This window comes from Apteryx rowi, unplaced genomic scaffold (assembly GCF_003343035.1).
Source record: "Apteryx rowi isolate R43461 unplaced genomic scaffold, aptRow1 scaffold_26, whole genome shotgun sequence".
NCBI lineage: Eukaryota > Metazoa > Chordata > Aves > Apterygiformes > Apterygidae > Apteryx > Apteryx rowi.
In genome coordinates, this window is record NW_020448974.1 from 3,435,285 (window position 1) to 3,450,951 (window position 15,667).

The window sequence follows — 15,667 nt, forward strand, 5'->3', positions numbered from 1 at the left end:
GGTAGATCCGGCAGGTCCTGGTGGGGGCGGCGGGCGCTGAGCTGCTGGGCTAGCGCAGCCCTGTCCGGAAAACGCCGGTGCTGCGGGTGCCAGGGAGGGCGGAAGGTTTTGGGAACGGGCTGATGGAGACGGTGTCGGGGGGAGGAGAAGCGGGTGCGAGTCAAAGGAGCCTGTTCTCGAGCTGCACCTGGTTTTCTGAGGTGATGGGAAAGTTTTCTAGGCAAGAACAAATCTCTAAAGCAGGTGGGGTGCTAAGCCTTATTTTAAAGAGAGCGGCCTGCACGTCTCCCTGCCCCCACCTTTAAACAGAAACACCCGCGCAGGCAAGTGGGCTTTGGTTGAGTGCTGCGCTGAGCCCCCTTGTCCTCATGCAGAGAACTGCGGGTCGYGGCCTCCCCGTGCCGTGCACAGGTATCGCTCACGCTCCAGCTTAGCTGGTTTTTCTGTGGCCCTGCACTAAAGGCAGAGCGGGGTTTTTCACTGGGGCTAATAACCCGCCCGCTCTGCAGGGAAGATGCAAGATAAGCTATGCAGATGTGGGGAGGGAGGCTGCGGAGAGCCGCTGAAAGACTGGCTGCTCTTCTAAGACGCCCTCTAAGCATCAGTTGTAGCTGCCTGCAGTCCGACCTTGCCATCCCAGCGTTGCCTGATGAAATGTACTGAGAGCGAGTCGGTTTGCCTCACTGCAGCGGCCGTGACTGCTTAGTTGACTCACTTTTCTTTCCCTTTCCTCTCTGAGGGAATTTCTCTGCCTGAGTGCATTTATTTCTGTTCTCCGTCTTTCCAACTCTGGGGCCGCTCACCTTTTTGTCCACAAAGAAGCTGCAGTGCAACAGGCACCCAAAGAATCAAAATGTCCAGAAATGCCAAGTGTCTTAGACCGGAGTTCAGGTAGCAGAAGCTTTATTGTTTGGAGACTGGTGGCCGAATGTGATAGGAAAGTTCTTTAGGTCCCTATGTCATATCCTTTTCTTTTGGACCAATGAGATATGATTTTTGAAAGCCTTTGTGCGGCTCTATATGTTTAAGGACTTGTATTTCCTTTACGCAGTGCTGGTTGCGTAGCTGGTGGTAACTCTGAGGTCGACTTGCTGAGTTTGTATCTGCATGTAATGGAGGTATTGGGGCTTTGAGAAGTGACTGTTCTCTCTGTCTTCCTCCACCCCACCCCTATACAAAGCTAAACACTTCCTTTTTTCTGAAGCATTGAAATAACAAGAGAAGGGAAATGAAGCTATGTGGCAGCTGCAGAGGTTCATGAATATTACTTGAAGAGGAAATTTATTTTACCTAACCAGAGAACTTCCGGTGATGGTTGTCCGTACATCTAAAGATCTAGAAATTACGTGTAAGGCAGCATGCATGTTGCAGCATTTCCTTGTGTGCAGAACTTAGAAAAGTTGTTCACAGGGAGATGTTTACTTTTGACTTTTGGATCATTAGTTCAGGGTGTTCAAATGCATTTTGTTTCCTAAAAATCAGATTCAGCAAGTTTGCAAACATTTTAATAAACACTTGCAGAACCTTCTGTGATCTCATTCTTCCAGCATCAAAACAGATCTGCTGTTCACCCTGTCCTGTAACCATGGAGCACAGACCCAGACAAAGGAATTCACAGGTGGCTATTTGGAAAAGATTAAAAAGAAAGCAGCTGTAGTAGGATTTTAAAAAATCAAGTGTGGTGATATGCTCTGGAAAAGTGCTTCTATATAGATAGAAGACTGATACTTTTTCTTTCCAATGGGGATTACCTGGATATGATGGCAGAGTAGTTTCTGAATAGGATTACAGCAGTTGTGAAGGTGGCGGGGGAAAGACCAAGAGAATGTTCAGATTCTTCTGAGAAGAAAAAATCTTTGATTGAAGTACAAATAACCCAGTTTGTATTTAGCTCTAGCCTTAGACATTATCTTGATTTGCTTAGCCAGTATGCCTTTCCCCTTGTCCAGGCTAGTTTCTTTGCCTCCTTCCCTGCTGCACATATACTAAAATGACTACATTAATTTGCTAACTGCCTGTGGTCTTTTTTTTTTTTTTTTTTTTTTTTTTTTTTTTTTTTTTTTTTTTTTTTTTTTTTTTTTTTTTTAAAGCTGGCTTCACACACAGTTTTTCACCGGCAGATGCAGATAAGGTGGTTCAGAAAATTAAAAGATATGCATGATCTTTGATTTTTATCCTGAGTCCTTCTTTCTTGTTACCTCAATTTAGATTAGAGAGAGTGCAACATTGACCAGAGATGTACTTGAGCAACATTTTAATGATTTAAAAGGGACCCTAAAGAAGCTGTTGGATGAGCGACTGATGTCACTGCTGCAGGAGGTAGATACTATAGAACAAGAGAGCATCAAACCATTGGATGAATGCCAGAAACTAATAGAGCATGGAGTCAGTACAGCTGATGACCTGCTCYGCGAAGGTAAGGCAGGACCTGGAATTAAGTCTTAGCTTTACCTTCTGGTATGTCTTCTCTTGAAGACTGGAATCTTCCTGTTATGATCTGTATATTTGGCTCATTTGGGGCCATATCAACTGTTAGGAAGAGATTACAGGTGGGTACATGTAGGAAAAAGACAATCAATATTATCTCCTACAAACACGTATTTTAATGTTTCACTGCAAACCTAGGGTTAATTGTAGCTTTGTTAGCATAGCTACTCTTAAAGACGGAGAGCATCTACTTTCAGAAGTGTATCTTACTGCAGAGTTGTCCTACACCCCAGGACACTAGAAAGAGGCTGCTTTTATGTCAGGCTGCTTTAAAATAAAATGTAAATGGGGTACCATAATAGTAAGACCAACAAAGATTTTTTTTGTTAAGTTAGCAACTGAGTGCAGCAGAATTACAGTGGTGAATAAATCTTATGTCAGTCCTCTGCAAGGATGAACTTCATCTGCTGTGGACCAATAGTTCTCATTACCACGATAAAATTAGTTAAAATTTGAATTTATTTAATCTTGGAAAGTGAGTTACTGCTCAAACTGAGTGAGTGAATGTTTGTTCTAACATTTGTGACTGGAAGGAAGTTATTTATAGCTTATGGAATAGCAACTGAAGTAAAAGAATTATTTTTTCTGTTAAGTGGAGAACATGAGAAATATGTGTGCCTCTGTATGGAATAAGGTTCCTCCAAAAGATTTGAGGATGAGGCAGATAAAAATAGACATGTGAAAGATTACTCTAAAGGGCAGAATGTGCCCTACTGCTGCTAATACCTAGCCAGAAAGGAATGTCACTCTTGACTGTTTCCCCACATTGGAGAACCTACTGGGAGCATGTCTGAGCCATGAGTATGTTGGCAGTTTCCTTGCATTGTTCTCATGTCTCAACTTTAACTTTCTTTCAACACGATCTCAGTTTGGTGAGCTAAAGTGCATTGAGTCGTCTCCCATGAGTAGGAAATCTACCAGCTTGCGCTCAGATGTGAGCTTAACGCTTAAAGAACACGCTGGCTTGGAAGCGACAATATTTAAGAATTAAACTGTTGGTTTCTTGCTAATACTGCAGCCTCTGAGACAGCTGGTAGTAACCTTGCATCCATTTTACATACAGGGTTACTGAATCACAAGGTGGTGACAAAGATTGCTTACGTTTTATACAAGTTTCTGTTAGCTCTTGTGAGACGCTGGCCAGCTGTGCCCTTCCTATCCCATGGGTCACAGTTCTCTCTGTAGCAATACAAGCGTTGCTAAGTCATGTCGTTAAAGTGAGCGGAGAGATTACATCTGAGTCAGAAAGGAGTTAAGCCTCCGTGCTTATTAACTCTCTTGCTGCCAATTATGACGTATGTTTTTCATTAGAGATTTGTAATCCTCCATTTGAAAATGCACTGAGCTTGCTTATGTTGTAAATTACCATCAAGTCATTAGATAGGAGATGGAGCATACATCTCTGTCAGCTGAAGTGTGAGCCGCTACTTTATATGGAAAGCTTATGAAAAGATTTCTGTTTATCTCCACACTTTAATGTACAGGTTATTTCATACATTATGACAATAGTGATTATCTAGATTGTAGTAAGCAGAACAGTGGTGGAAGTTATTTTTTGTTTTTTAAGTTTCAGCTTTTTGATATTTTATTCAGTGAAGGTGCTTTGCTTTTTTTTCCTTCCTTTAAAGCAGATGGAGGAAAGGATTAAGAATCCTGATTCCTGGCATCTGCCCCCAGTTCTGCTACTGTTTGATACCTGAGGCAAATTATTACATCTGTTATGGGTGTGTCTACAGAAAGCTTTGAGAGCTTCAAAAGTTGCTAGATAGGCTTTATATTATTAACTATAATTTTGTTCTCTAGCGAAGAGGTCTAGCAAAAGTGCTGAGAATGCTGCGTGTTTAATTGGTTGTTCGTGTCAGAACTGGTTATTCTTTGAAGTGAAGAATGCCTGTCTTGGACATTTTCTCATTGGGAATATTTTTACCATTTGATTCCAGGAGAGAGTGCAGTCCATGGAGACGTGGGACAAGAGAATGAGAAACTATGCAGCTTTACAAAAAAAGCTTTACATATTCAGCTAGATAGGTAAGATATTGACGCACTGAAGTGATCGGGGGCAGCAGCACATGTGCTGTTCCTTTATAGAAGATCTTTTTCCCTTTGAAATTAAAGCCCTCCACTGCTTTGCCATATAAGTTTCATTTGAGGTGTTGCTGTCCTGTTTATTTCATAGACTTTCACTGAGTTAGCAGTCACAGATAGAGTAGTCTTCAGCCGGCATATATTCTGTAGAAATATAGGCTGTTTATTTGTGAATGATGAAACCACTCCCTATGGATCAGCCTGTATTTCAGAGTATTTCCAGAGAAACAGACAGTCTGGTTAGGACTGAAACACTGGATGTTTTCTGAGTCTTTTAAGTTTGAAATGCACATGCCAATTTCCACGGCTGTTCTTTCCTCACAAAGTCTATATAGATTCAATTGTAGGGATGACGCATGAATTTGTGGAAGCTGTCTCCATTCATTGTGGCAAACTTTCCTTTCTCAGCTTACCAGAAGTGCCCTCCTTGGTCGATGTGCCTTGTTTATCTGCCCAGTTGGATGACTGCCTTCTTACTATATTGAAAAATCAAATATTCAGACATGGGACTGTAGCGTCTCACCCACCTGTACAGTTAGAGGAATTCATTGAGAAGCCTGGAGGTATATTAGTCCGATGGTGTAAGGTAGGTAGAATATCGTGGGAGAAAATAATTCAAACTTGTCTTTTCTTGAAAGAAACAGAAAATGCCACTTTCTTTCTAAATTTTCTACTGCTTTCAAAGGAATAGTCCACTCCTGTGTGTAGTGAGAAGCTATTGGACAAGCAAGGAATGCTGCCTTCAGATACTATAGCCACTAAACAAATAAATAATAGAGTATTATATCTGTGGTCCATGACTGCTGTTTGTACAATGGCATCAAGAAATCCTGGTGTCTCTTTCTGATGGACGTGATTCACACGTAGCCATTCGTGCTGTGGAACTATGTAGTTCATCTGTGTGGCAACAATAGCTGGATGCTCTCATTGAGACTGAACCTCATTGCTGGTGTGAGGTTTTTGTCCCCCCTTTGAAGACACTTTAGAAGAGCTGGTATTTTCATTCAGAGGAGGCTGAACCAGTTTTGTTATGATCTTGTATCTAAACATGTTTGCGTTCTTAGGGAGATGCAGCGGATGCGAAGAGAAAATATTCTAATATTGGCATTAGATACTCAAGTAATCTTTCTCTTCGATATTCAAGAAATATTTTTATTGAATAAATCACTGCTGTGTTCTGATGTGGTTTAGTCATTGTTGGACAGTTCTGTATTACTTGGCAGCGTGAAACCAACTTTTGTTGTTCTAGCAACAGCCAGCCATTGGTCACCTTACCTTGCAAAGGATGTGGATTCAAATTCTAAAACCATAGGCACAAGAGTGGCATCTAATCTGACTGCCTGTGCTACCAAGGATTTTCCTGAGTTTGATCATGTTTGAATGATAGTAGAGCCTTCCCCCCCCCAAAAAAAGAACCCCCCCCCAACCCTATGTCTTTTGACTTAGAGAATGAGAAATCATCCTCTAGAACAATTTAAGAAGGATAATAGCAAACTCCCTTTGATGTTAAAAATCAGCACTGAATTGCTTTTCCAAATTTGTCTTAGCTTTTGGCTGCTGGATCATGTTACATCTTTGTTTGCTAGATTGAAAAGCCTTTTGTTAAATGTCTCTTCTCCTACAGATACTGTTAAACTGTGGTCAAATCATTCTTATACTTCCTTTTGTATTAGTTGGTTCAAACTCTGATTTTATTTTCTGGAATGTGTTTTCTGTCCTTAAATACTTTGTGACTCTGATTCGCCTTTGATGACAGCCTGCAATACTATCCTAACATGTCCTGTTTCAGAGGTGGAAGGGGGAAAAAAAGAGCAGGGTCCCTCATTAATGTAATAAATGTTTCTCTAGGTGGATGATGACTTTATCCCACAAGATTACAGACTGCAATATCGTAAGAGCACTGCCAATCACTTTGAGGACGTATATGTCGGCTCAGAGACGGAGTTCATAGTACTGCATATTGATCCTAATGTTGATTACCAGTTCAGAGTCTGTGCCCGAGGAGATGGGCGGCAAGAGTGGAGTCCATGGAGTGTTCCTCAGATCGGCCATACCACACTAGTTCCCCATGGTACTGTTTCACTGCTATTTATCTTCATCTTAGGTCCATGTCATCTGTGCAGGACTCCTGAGGGTTTATAGTTGAATGATTTATGGAGCTTGTTTTTGTCTGATGGTGGGGTTTCCTGACCTGCAATGTATGCGTGTAATGCATGATGCATTATCTAGTCTTCCGTACTAGAGTTTATTCTTTGCTTAATTTGGATTTCAGCTTTGTGGTATGAGTGATGGTTAGTGAGCATTTCCATCAGATAGCTCCATGTCTGGGCTTGGAAAGTGTCGGTGTGAAACTTTATTGTTCACCATTTTTATGATTCATATTTTATGAAATAAATGTCGGCTGTGTTCAGACTTATTACTGAGGTGGGGGAAGCTCTTTTTCTCTGCAGCTCATTTGAGCACTGAGTGCGAAGAGATGCAGAGAATCTGAGCTATTTCAGCTTTTGTCTGGTTCCTGCGTTAGCTTGAGGACTTTGTCCTCCTTTAGGTAGGAGGGTGTTGCCTTCTTCTGAGAAATGAGCTCAATAGTAAGAGATTGATGAAAAAGCAGGCAGACTTAGCCAGTGCTTACAGGCCAGAAATGATTTTTTTTTTTTCCCCCCTTGTCTCCCACCCCTACTCCAGCATTCACATAACAAGTTTATAATCCATCTGTAAAACTAGTTCTTATTTTGGCTGGAGACAGAAAACTTCAGTTTTATCTTCAGTTTCAAGTTTTTAAAGGCAGTGGGTCACAAAGGTTTTCCTTTGCCTACAAAGTGACTTCACAGGGATCGCAGCAAAGAGTGAACTTCTGGTGAACCCTACAAGCCGGGAAATATTTTTTGTAATTGTAAATGATTTGAAAAAGAAATCTCTCCATCAGAGGAAGAGGAAGACAGCCCCTGTTCTTTACATAACTTAAGCTTCATAAGAGGTAAACCTCTTATGTGGACCTTGCAGCAGACTATTTTTTGCACAGACAGTATCTAGTCTAGTTGATGTTCATCCTTTTTATTTTTCTTTGAAGAATGGACAACTGGTTTGGAGGGCTACAGTTTGAGCAGTCGAAGAAACATAGCGCTTCGAAATGATTCTCAGTCATGCGGCGTGCTCTACTCCAAAGCTCCTACTTACTTCTGTGGGCAGACATTAACATTCAGGCAAGTACTTTCTGGATTGCTCATCTGGTGCATCTGCTGCGAACTAAGCTTCCTTCTCTAGTCTGTTATCTTTGAATTGTATGCAAACATTAATCTTGATGTGTGTTTTACATCAGCACAGCCCCAGTCAAGGTAGCATGTCTGTGTGAAGTCTGAACTTTTCTATCATCTTTACTTCTACTTCCTCATTCTTTAGGACAACATCTGATGTTTTTGTAGGATCTACACCTGTCTGGAACAGAAGCTAGAGAGAACTCCTGAGGGATGGCAAAAAATAGGCCATGCTGAGCATATCAGTAAAGAATTCAGTTTCCTCTTAGTTTTTGTGGCAGCTGTTGCTGGCTAATCAGAAGTCAGGGGAGGTTCTCCATTGATTCTGTTCAGCTTTGGGTAAGCTGCCCTGTCACCAGGTTCTTTCCTTCCCTGACTATCCACCTGCTTTGCATCCTTGGAGACATGTTTTGTTGGCACAGATAAGGATGACAGTCTGGCACTGGTGTCGCTAACCTCTGAGATAATTGGCGTGCTGATCACGCTGCTGTTTGCAGCTGGCATTAGAAACTCTTGAGGGGAGAAGGTATCTTGTGAAATGCAAGCTTTTAATTTGACACAAAATGAGATTAAAAGCCTTGGCATCTTTGCTGCTCCCTGAGATGCTGCAGCTTAACTGGGTAAGAGGAACTTCCTTGTGGATATGTCAGTTGTAATTACAGACCTCAAAGACTTTGAAGCTCTGTTCCATCTTTCTCTGGTTAAATAAAACTGTTCTTGCTGTACAGTAGGCAATCCTCAAAGGCAACTTAAGAGGCTTGTTTATGGTATTTTCATAATTTATTCCATAGTGTTTCATTTCTGCCTTCCTGATAATGAATTATCTTGACTTTAGATGGTTGTAATATAAGGATGTATTCAGCTGCCTTGTCTGAGATGGGATAAAAGGATTCAAAGCTTCTATTTGAAATCTGTTGTTAGATTTAATATCTCTTGGCTCAGAAGTGCCTGTGCAATTAAAGGCAGAACTTTGAGGTTTCCCTTGGTTCTGTTTCATGCCAATGTCTTTTATTTTCTTTTATTAGTAACACATGAAAATCTTCTGCTTTACAGTTTGGTAATGTGGACTCCTCTCCAAGAGGAGATTGTTTCAGCATGGCAGAGCTCTAACAAGCATACGTCTGCAAGAGATGTAATGAGATGAATTTTAAGATTGAAGACAACCTCAAAAATAGGTTGTGTTCCTCTTCCCAGGCCTGAGAGTAGCTTTCTGTTTCAAAGCGTGTGCGAGACTTCGCTGAACAGTGAGATGTGGTATTTGGTGTTTGGCTTTTTCCATCTGTTGAAACTGAAGTATGTTCACAAGGGGATAAGTGGCCTGTGGAGCGAATGTGAGCAAGGTTCATGTTACAGATGTTTGTGAAGCAGCTTTGTAATCTTCTTGTGCATTCAGGACACCGGCATGCCTGGTCACTGAAAAGTGAAGCTGTGATAAAGGCAATGCTTTGTATCTGCTTTTTAAAGGTAGACTGCTTCAGATATCCTCTGAGGCAAGGCACTTGGGCACGTTGGAGAATAACATCGTTACTCTAGGTCAAGACTTGTTCTATTTCCTTGCAGCCTCCAGGGAGCTGCATTTAGGAGAGGGAATATTTCTGCGCGGTGACCAGCTCCACGGCTGTCTCTAAAGTTTCTGCTTGCAGCAGGGAGCCGCAGTCAGTCTGGCCAGGCTAGTGATTTGAGATCGTCCAGCAGACGCTACGCAGAGATCGCACGGACTTTGTGCCCTTGCCCCAACTCTACTGACAGCTATTCAGAAATGAAGTGTATGTGATTGCCCATAGATTTACTTCTCTGTGCTCTAAGACAAATGGAAACTGGTGGCGGGTGAACTGGTTCAGGGTCCATATACTGCAGTGACGGGGCACAAGGTTTTGCTCTGCAGCACTGGAAGTAGTGAGAAGGGAGTGAACTGTGTTCTCTTAAGTATTGTTCCTACCACGTATTCTGTAGGCTTTTAAAAAATAGCCCCAGGGATCATAGGGGCTGGAAAATAAAGTTGTTAACGTGGTAGCAAGTATCAGTCTAGTAAAGCAAAGCTTAGGAAACTTTACAGTGATGCTCTGTACTGTTCCCTCATCTTGGGCTCTTTGCCTTGGGCTGGTTATTAATTGCTGAAAAAACAAAATCTAGTAAGGAAAGGAATGGTGACCTAAGCCAGATCCTGGCCCTCTTCCCCATGCATGCAGGAAGAGGGAAGCCACAGGAGAATTACAGGTTGGCCATTGTCTTGGGCACTTACTTTGAGTGTCTTCCTTATGGCATAAGGAAGTTTTGGCTTTTCCCACTTCCTGTGTATTCGTGTACAGCCCAAACTGCTCTCTGCGAAGTAAAGCAGTGTAGAGAGGGAGAGCGGGTAACCCTGCCACTGGAAAGCCTGGGTATGATGGATACAGAAGTGCATGGTGCAGAATGTGGCTACAGCCTGGATTCAGTGTTGCTACCACAGAGAGCTGAACCTAATAAATTTAGGGGGTGTTGGACTGACTCCTGCGTAAACACTTCCCCTCTGGGTGTGCTGTTGCTCCTACCTCAGAGGTTTTTCTGTCCTGTTGCTCGTGTGATAGTTGTTTCTTCAAACTGCTGCTGGTCCAGGTTACTTTGACAGTGTTCTGCAAAAATAGGGTCTATATAAATGAGCAAGTAAGCATGGGTACAAATCAAAATGATAAAATTCCTACACTTCGATGGATTTTCAATTATGTATTCTTTTGTCATTCTTGTGTCTGTACAAGCATTTATTTCCAATCTAAAACTGATGAAAGGCTCCCTTAACTGGGGATGGAATTAATTAGTTACCTTATGTACAAAGGCTTTACCTCTCAACTTTACAGATAATAGCTGTTTGTAAGACTTTACTAGTGACTGAGTTTAAAAACTAGAATATAGTACCAAAATGAATTGTAAATCTCGTTTAAAGTTGTTTTGGGAAAACCTTGTGGATCGCTTCCACATTAAAAGCTTGTTGGATGTTTTAACTTTTTCTTGTTTTTTTTTTTGCTTTGCTTTACAACACAAGGCTCTTGCTATCTTAATGATGTTTCCCGGGGGACTGAAAAACGTAATGGAGCGCAAAAGTAAAACATGGTTCCAGTTTGATCTTCCCTGTTTGTTTTGAAAGAATTTACCCATTGTGTGCCAGTCTGCTGCTCAATTTAATTTCCAGTTCTTAAAGCTTTTGCTTAAGTTTTCCTGTTGCTTGGCAACAACTCAGTGTCAGCGCTGCTTTTTCTCTTATGCTGTAATGAAAATAACCAGTTTTGCTTTCTGAAGCATCACTGGTGGCCAGCTGAGTTGGTCTGTTAGTGAAACCGAGTTTCCCATGTCATCCAGGCTCTCCTGAAAGTATGATTTAGCACCTTTGAGAAATGGCAATAAAAGAGGAAGGACTTGGATGTAGCAGTGCACAAACCGTGCAGCTTCACTCGGCTGCTGGGGCCTGCGGGGAGCTGCATCCCCGGGCACTTGCTGGGTTTGTTTCCTCGTTCTTTGGAGATGTGTCACTGTCACTGTTCTTCCTTGGGACCAAAATCTTAACTGCAGCTGAGCAGAAGCCAGGCTTGTAAATGCTCTTCTAGGCATGGGTTTTAATATCCATTTGCACAAAGCAGATTTATTAAAACAAAATAAAAACCCTCAGCCTTTCCCCCCAAATCACCTTTATGTAGCAGAATTACAGAGAAAACAAAAAAGTTGCTGTAATAACAGGCTGCCTTTGAGCATGTGAATACTTAATAAATACTTGCTCAAACTACAGTTGTCTTGCCATAAAATGTACTGTTGACCAGTAGTCTGTTATAGATGACTATAGATTGTAGTTTGTGCATATTAGTTGATTCTTAAGACGTATTTCAGGCAACTGGAAATCATTTCAAAAGACTCATAAGCTGTAATAGCAGACAATTTTATTAAATGGCTATGAAAATTTGAAAGCAGCAGGTTCACCTTTTGTACAGATTAGTGGTTACAGCATTGCTCAGTGGAGCTGTTGGACGGGCTGGTAGGACCTTTGGTCACTCGACAGAGATCTCCCCCAAAGGCTGGGTGACTTTGTTGAAAACCCTGGGGCAGCAATACAGAGGTCTGGTATGACAGGGTCTTAGTCTGGATGTCACTGTGTGTTTTGATTTAAAGCTTCAGGGTTTGTCTTCACTTTTTGCTTGGTAGAATTGAAACCGTGGGTCAGCCAGACAGACGAGACAGCCTAGGGGTGTGCGTGGAGCAGCAGAACGGCTACGATTCTTTGCAGCGGGATAAAGCTGTGTGCATTAGCACAAACGGTGAGTTTGAATCACATAATTGAAGAGCATAATTCCCTTTTTCCAAAAGCCCTTTTTCTTTAGCCCTCGTCCTGGGTAACATGCATGTAACTTTAACCGCATTTGTGTACGTTCCACTTGTGCAGTTAAAATGTTTGGTAGGATCATGAGTCTCCTTTTGCTGCTTGCAGCATTGTAACTTGCAGCAACGGGGAGACGTAGCGCTGCACCTGCTGGTCCGTGCTGAAAGCGAGAAATAACGTTTGGTGTCTTGGCTGTTTCAGGGGCAGTATTTGTAAATGGGAAAGAGATGACAAACCAACTGCCTGCTGTCACTTCTGGATCGACTGTGACATTTGACATGGAGGCTGTGCAGTTAGGGCCTTCCAGCAACGAGGGAGGAAACTCCAAGCTTAGAGTAACCATTAGCTCTAACAACAGGGAAGTGGTCTTTGACTGGGTACTTGATCAGTGCTGTGGTTCTTTGTATTTTGGATGTTCGTTCTCATACCCAGGCTGGAAGGTCTTGGTGTTCTAGCAGCTCAAGCAAGTGAAGGGATTCTTGTTCTTGGTATAAAATGTAATATTAAAAATCTGGGTTTCCAGCTGTTTGATATCAACAATCTGCTAACAAAAACCTGTCTTTATATTACTTGAACTCCACTATATTGTACTTTCTGCTGGATTCATTTAAAAAAATAATAATTGTGAAACATTTGATCTGTTACTCTGGAAAAAGTTCAACAGGCATTTGCTTAGGCAAATTAATTTAAACAGTCCATAAAGACTTTTTACTGTTTTTTCTAGACTTGATTTTTGTCAGTATTTCATTGTACTCTAGTCTCAGGGTACGCTTGTGTGGAATTAACTTTGCTTAATGCTGCTGTTCTGTGAAATCAGCCTGTAACTTTTGGGGGGTTGGAGTTAATGGACCAAAGTCTTATTTATACCACTCATAAAAAGAGCAAAGTATTTAGCGCGGTGATGTTCTGCCATGCTTCCTTGTACACAATGCTGCCTTAATCTGAACAGATAGTGGGTTCTGCATGCAACAGCAATTTCTTCCATGCATGGTACTGTTCATTCCCCCAGAACAAGGATGTCTGAGCCAAAGTGTCTGTTTAAATATGTAGCCAGTCTGTTAAATGTCTCACTGTTATGCAAGTGCCTTATTTTCAGATGTTTCTTGAAGTGTTTTCTGTGTTGTCACTTGAAATATATTTTCTAGAGTAGTTGCATGGCAATGCTTGCTTTAATGCCAACACTTGTCTGACAAACTAGACCAATGCCTAGGGCAGGATGGTTACCCCAGCCGCTCTGAAATGCCTCCCCCAGCTCCGCTTTGCTTTGCTGGCTAGATCGGAGCAGGCCTTGCTGCTTTACTGTTTAGGCATGACGTGCAGGTGGCAGCCAYGATTCCTCACAGAGCCCTTGTAAGACTGGGGGGTGACTGCTTTGCTTTCTACTGCCCATCAACAGAGACAAGCAAAATGGGCAGCTCCTGGAAATCCTGAACAGCATGTGCAGGGTAGATACCAGCAAACACCTTGCGTTCAAGTGCAGTAGTGCAGTTTGACGTGCCAAGTGCCGGGACAGCCTGGGCTGCGAGCAGTAGCACACGTCCAGAGCCAGCTGGGACCATGGCTAGGGATCCAGGTTGGGAGTTAATGGAGATGGGCGATGTTTACAGGCTTAAGACAGACCCTGCTGGCACAGACTTAGCCCATTCAAAATAGAGTAGATGATAGTGCTAATTTAGCTGTGTCCCCCATCTAGTAGCATGGGCTAAGAATTTCATGTGAATTAGTCAACTTTTAAAATAAGTTACATAATGTTACCAGTATTGCCTTAATAGCAAATGAGATTTAGAATAATGCACTTGTCAAATAGAGTCCTATTGCTGGTCAAAAGATTAATTTGCAATACTACTGCATTTAAAGAATATTTTAAAGAAATGCTGAGGGCTTTAAAAGAGGCCTTCTTACCTCAAGATTGATAAAAAATATATATATTTTAGCATGTTAGAGTAGCAGTATTTTTATAAGACCTAGACAATCATCCTACCCTCTTCCTTCAGTGTTAACATGCTGCATTAGCCCTCTGTGCTAGCATAAAAAAAGCCTTAAGTGGATTAACATCCCCCATACTCAAATTATCAGTACAAAAAGATTAGTCATCCTACCTCTCTTTTTCCCCTAGACATCTGTAGTAGGGGTATGTGAATTTCAAGAGAGTAGAGGCTAGTATTTATGCCCTTTACAAGGGAAAAAGAGAGTAGATTTGGATGTATGCAAAGAGCATGTATCTGGCAGTTAAATTGGAATTTGCTATAAAATACGAAGTGAAGACGACTGGACACCTGCAGGTAAGATTAGCCAGTGTTAGCAAAGAAAAAGCCTGCTGTATTCTCAGCTCCTCAAGCTTAACTATTTCACTGTTAGGGAGTCAGAGGATACTAGCTTATCCTATACTTCTGGGGCTCCCTCTCTCAATGAGCCTGCAAAGAGCATTTTCAATAATGCGCTGCGTCCCAAATCCAGTTCCTTTGCTATAGCAAGAAAGCGCAGTAGGTGGTCAAACAGCATCAGTCCTGTTCAGAGATGGTCAGGCTGGCATTGTAGCTAGCAGCTGACTGTCACCACTACTGAGCAGAGCAAGATTTATTTTACTACTAAGACTTCAGGTGTCAGGTACTAGTTGTAACTTAGTATTTTCACTGTATGGAAGCTAAATTAGCAAATATCTACACTTTTGAGGCACCAAAGGGTCAGGTACCTTTTCATCTGCTTTTGGAGGGGCTAGTCAGACTAGTGACTAGTCAGACTACTGCTCTGGGGGATTTCACCAGCATATTAGAACGTGAAGCGTGAATCTTCAATTCAGGTACTTCTGGATGCTCCTACCTTGCCAGTTTGTTCAGAATACACACACAGAGCAGCTTAGATGACTGTGAAGGGCTAGTACAGGAGGCCCCTCTAGCTCCTCCCGGGAGCTGGGGATGGCAATAGACTAAATAAGCTTTTCTGACTTAAGTCTTTAGCTGGATCTAGAACAGGGCCAGCTTGCCCATTTTCTTATTTTTTAAACTGAGTATAAGACTAGCTGCCTGAAATACAAATTAGGTACTGTTCAGCTGCCTCTTAGAGCTGCACCTTTTAAATGTGGGAGGGGTAAAGAATCTCAGGGTAAGAGACCTGAGTAATAGGTATCTAAAAAAGCTGAAGAGGCTTGGATTAAAACGGTTGAAATTCTGTTACTCCAGAACAGAGTTTAGATAGATAAAAGACTTGACACTTCCTTTACAGTCTTTCACCTCTAGCTATTGGAGCCTTGCAAGCAAGAGTGTTAACCGCTTATGAAATCCTGAAAGTTGTTTTCTGAAGCTAGTACATTCACTTACCTCAACTGAGACATGTGTCAAGTGATATTTGAATTTTTTAAATAAAGTTTTATCCCTCAACTGTGTATGTTTTAGTAAATTGTTAATCAGGGGTACAAAGCTGCGTATCGGTGAGCTGAGTTACCACAACCATCAAAAATAGGTAGTCTGTGGTGCTGCACCCATGTTTAAGAGCTTCTCCA

At 41.9% G+C, this 15,667-nt stretch overlaps 1 protein-coding gene across 3 annotated transcripts; it reads left to right on the forward strand.

The window, feature by feature from the left end:
• Positions 1-1,097: 1,097 nt before the first annotated feature.
• CRLF3 (cytokine receptor like factor 3) lies at positions 1,098-15,550 on the forward strand. Of its 3 annotated transcripts, none has more exons than XM_026067463.1 (8): positions 1,098-1,118; positions 2,209-2,416; positions 4,428-4,515; positions 4,981-5,158; positions 6,421-6,643; positions 7,643-7,775; positions 11,994-12,106; positions 12,370-15,550. In XM_026067463.1, the coding sequence occupies exons 1-8, from the start codon at positions 1,113-1,115 to the stop codon at positions 12,621-12,623; spliced, it is 1,203 nt and encodes a 400-aa protein (XP_025923248.1). In that variant the 5' UTR covers positions 1,098-1,112; the 3' UTR covers positions 12,624-15,550. The 3 variants fall into 3 exon arrangements, 2 of the variants coding, with proteins under 2 accessions (XP_025923248.1, XP_025923247.1); XR_003253776.1 differs by lacking the exons at positions 1,098-1,118; positions 12,370-15,550 and adding exons at positions 1,253-1,618; positions 11,160-11,298 and having other exon boundaries at positions 11,994-12,073; XM_026067462.1 differs by lacking the exon at positions 1,098-1,118 and adding an exon at positions 1,470-1,618.
• Positions 15,551-15,667: the final 117 nt, after the last annotated feature.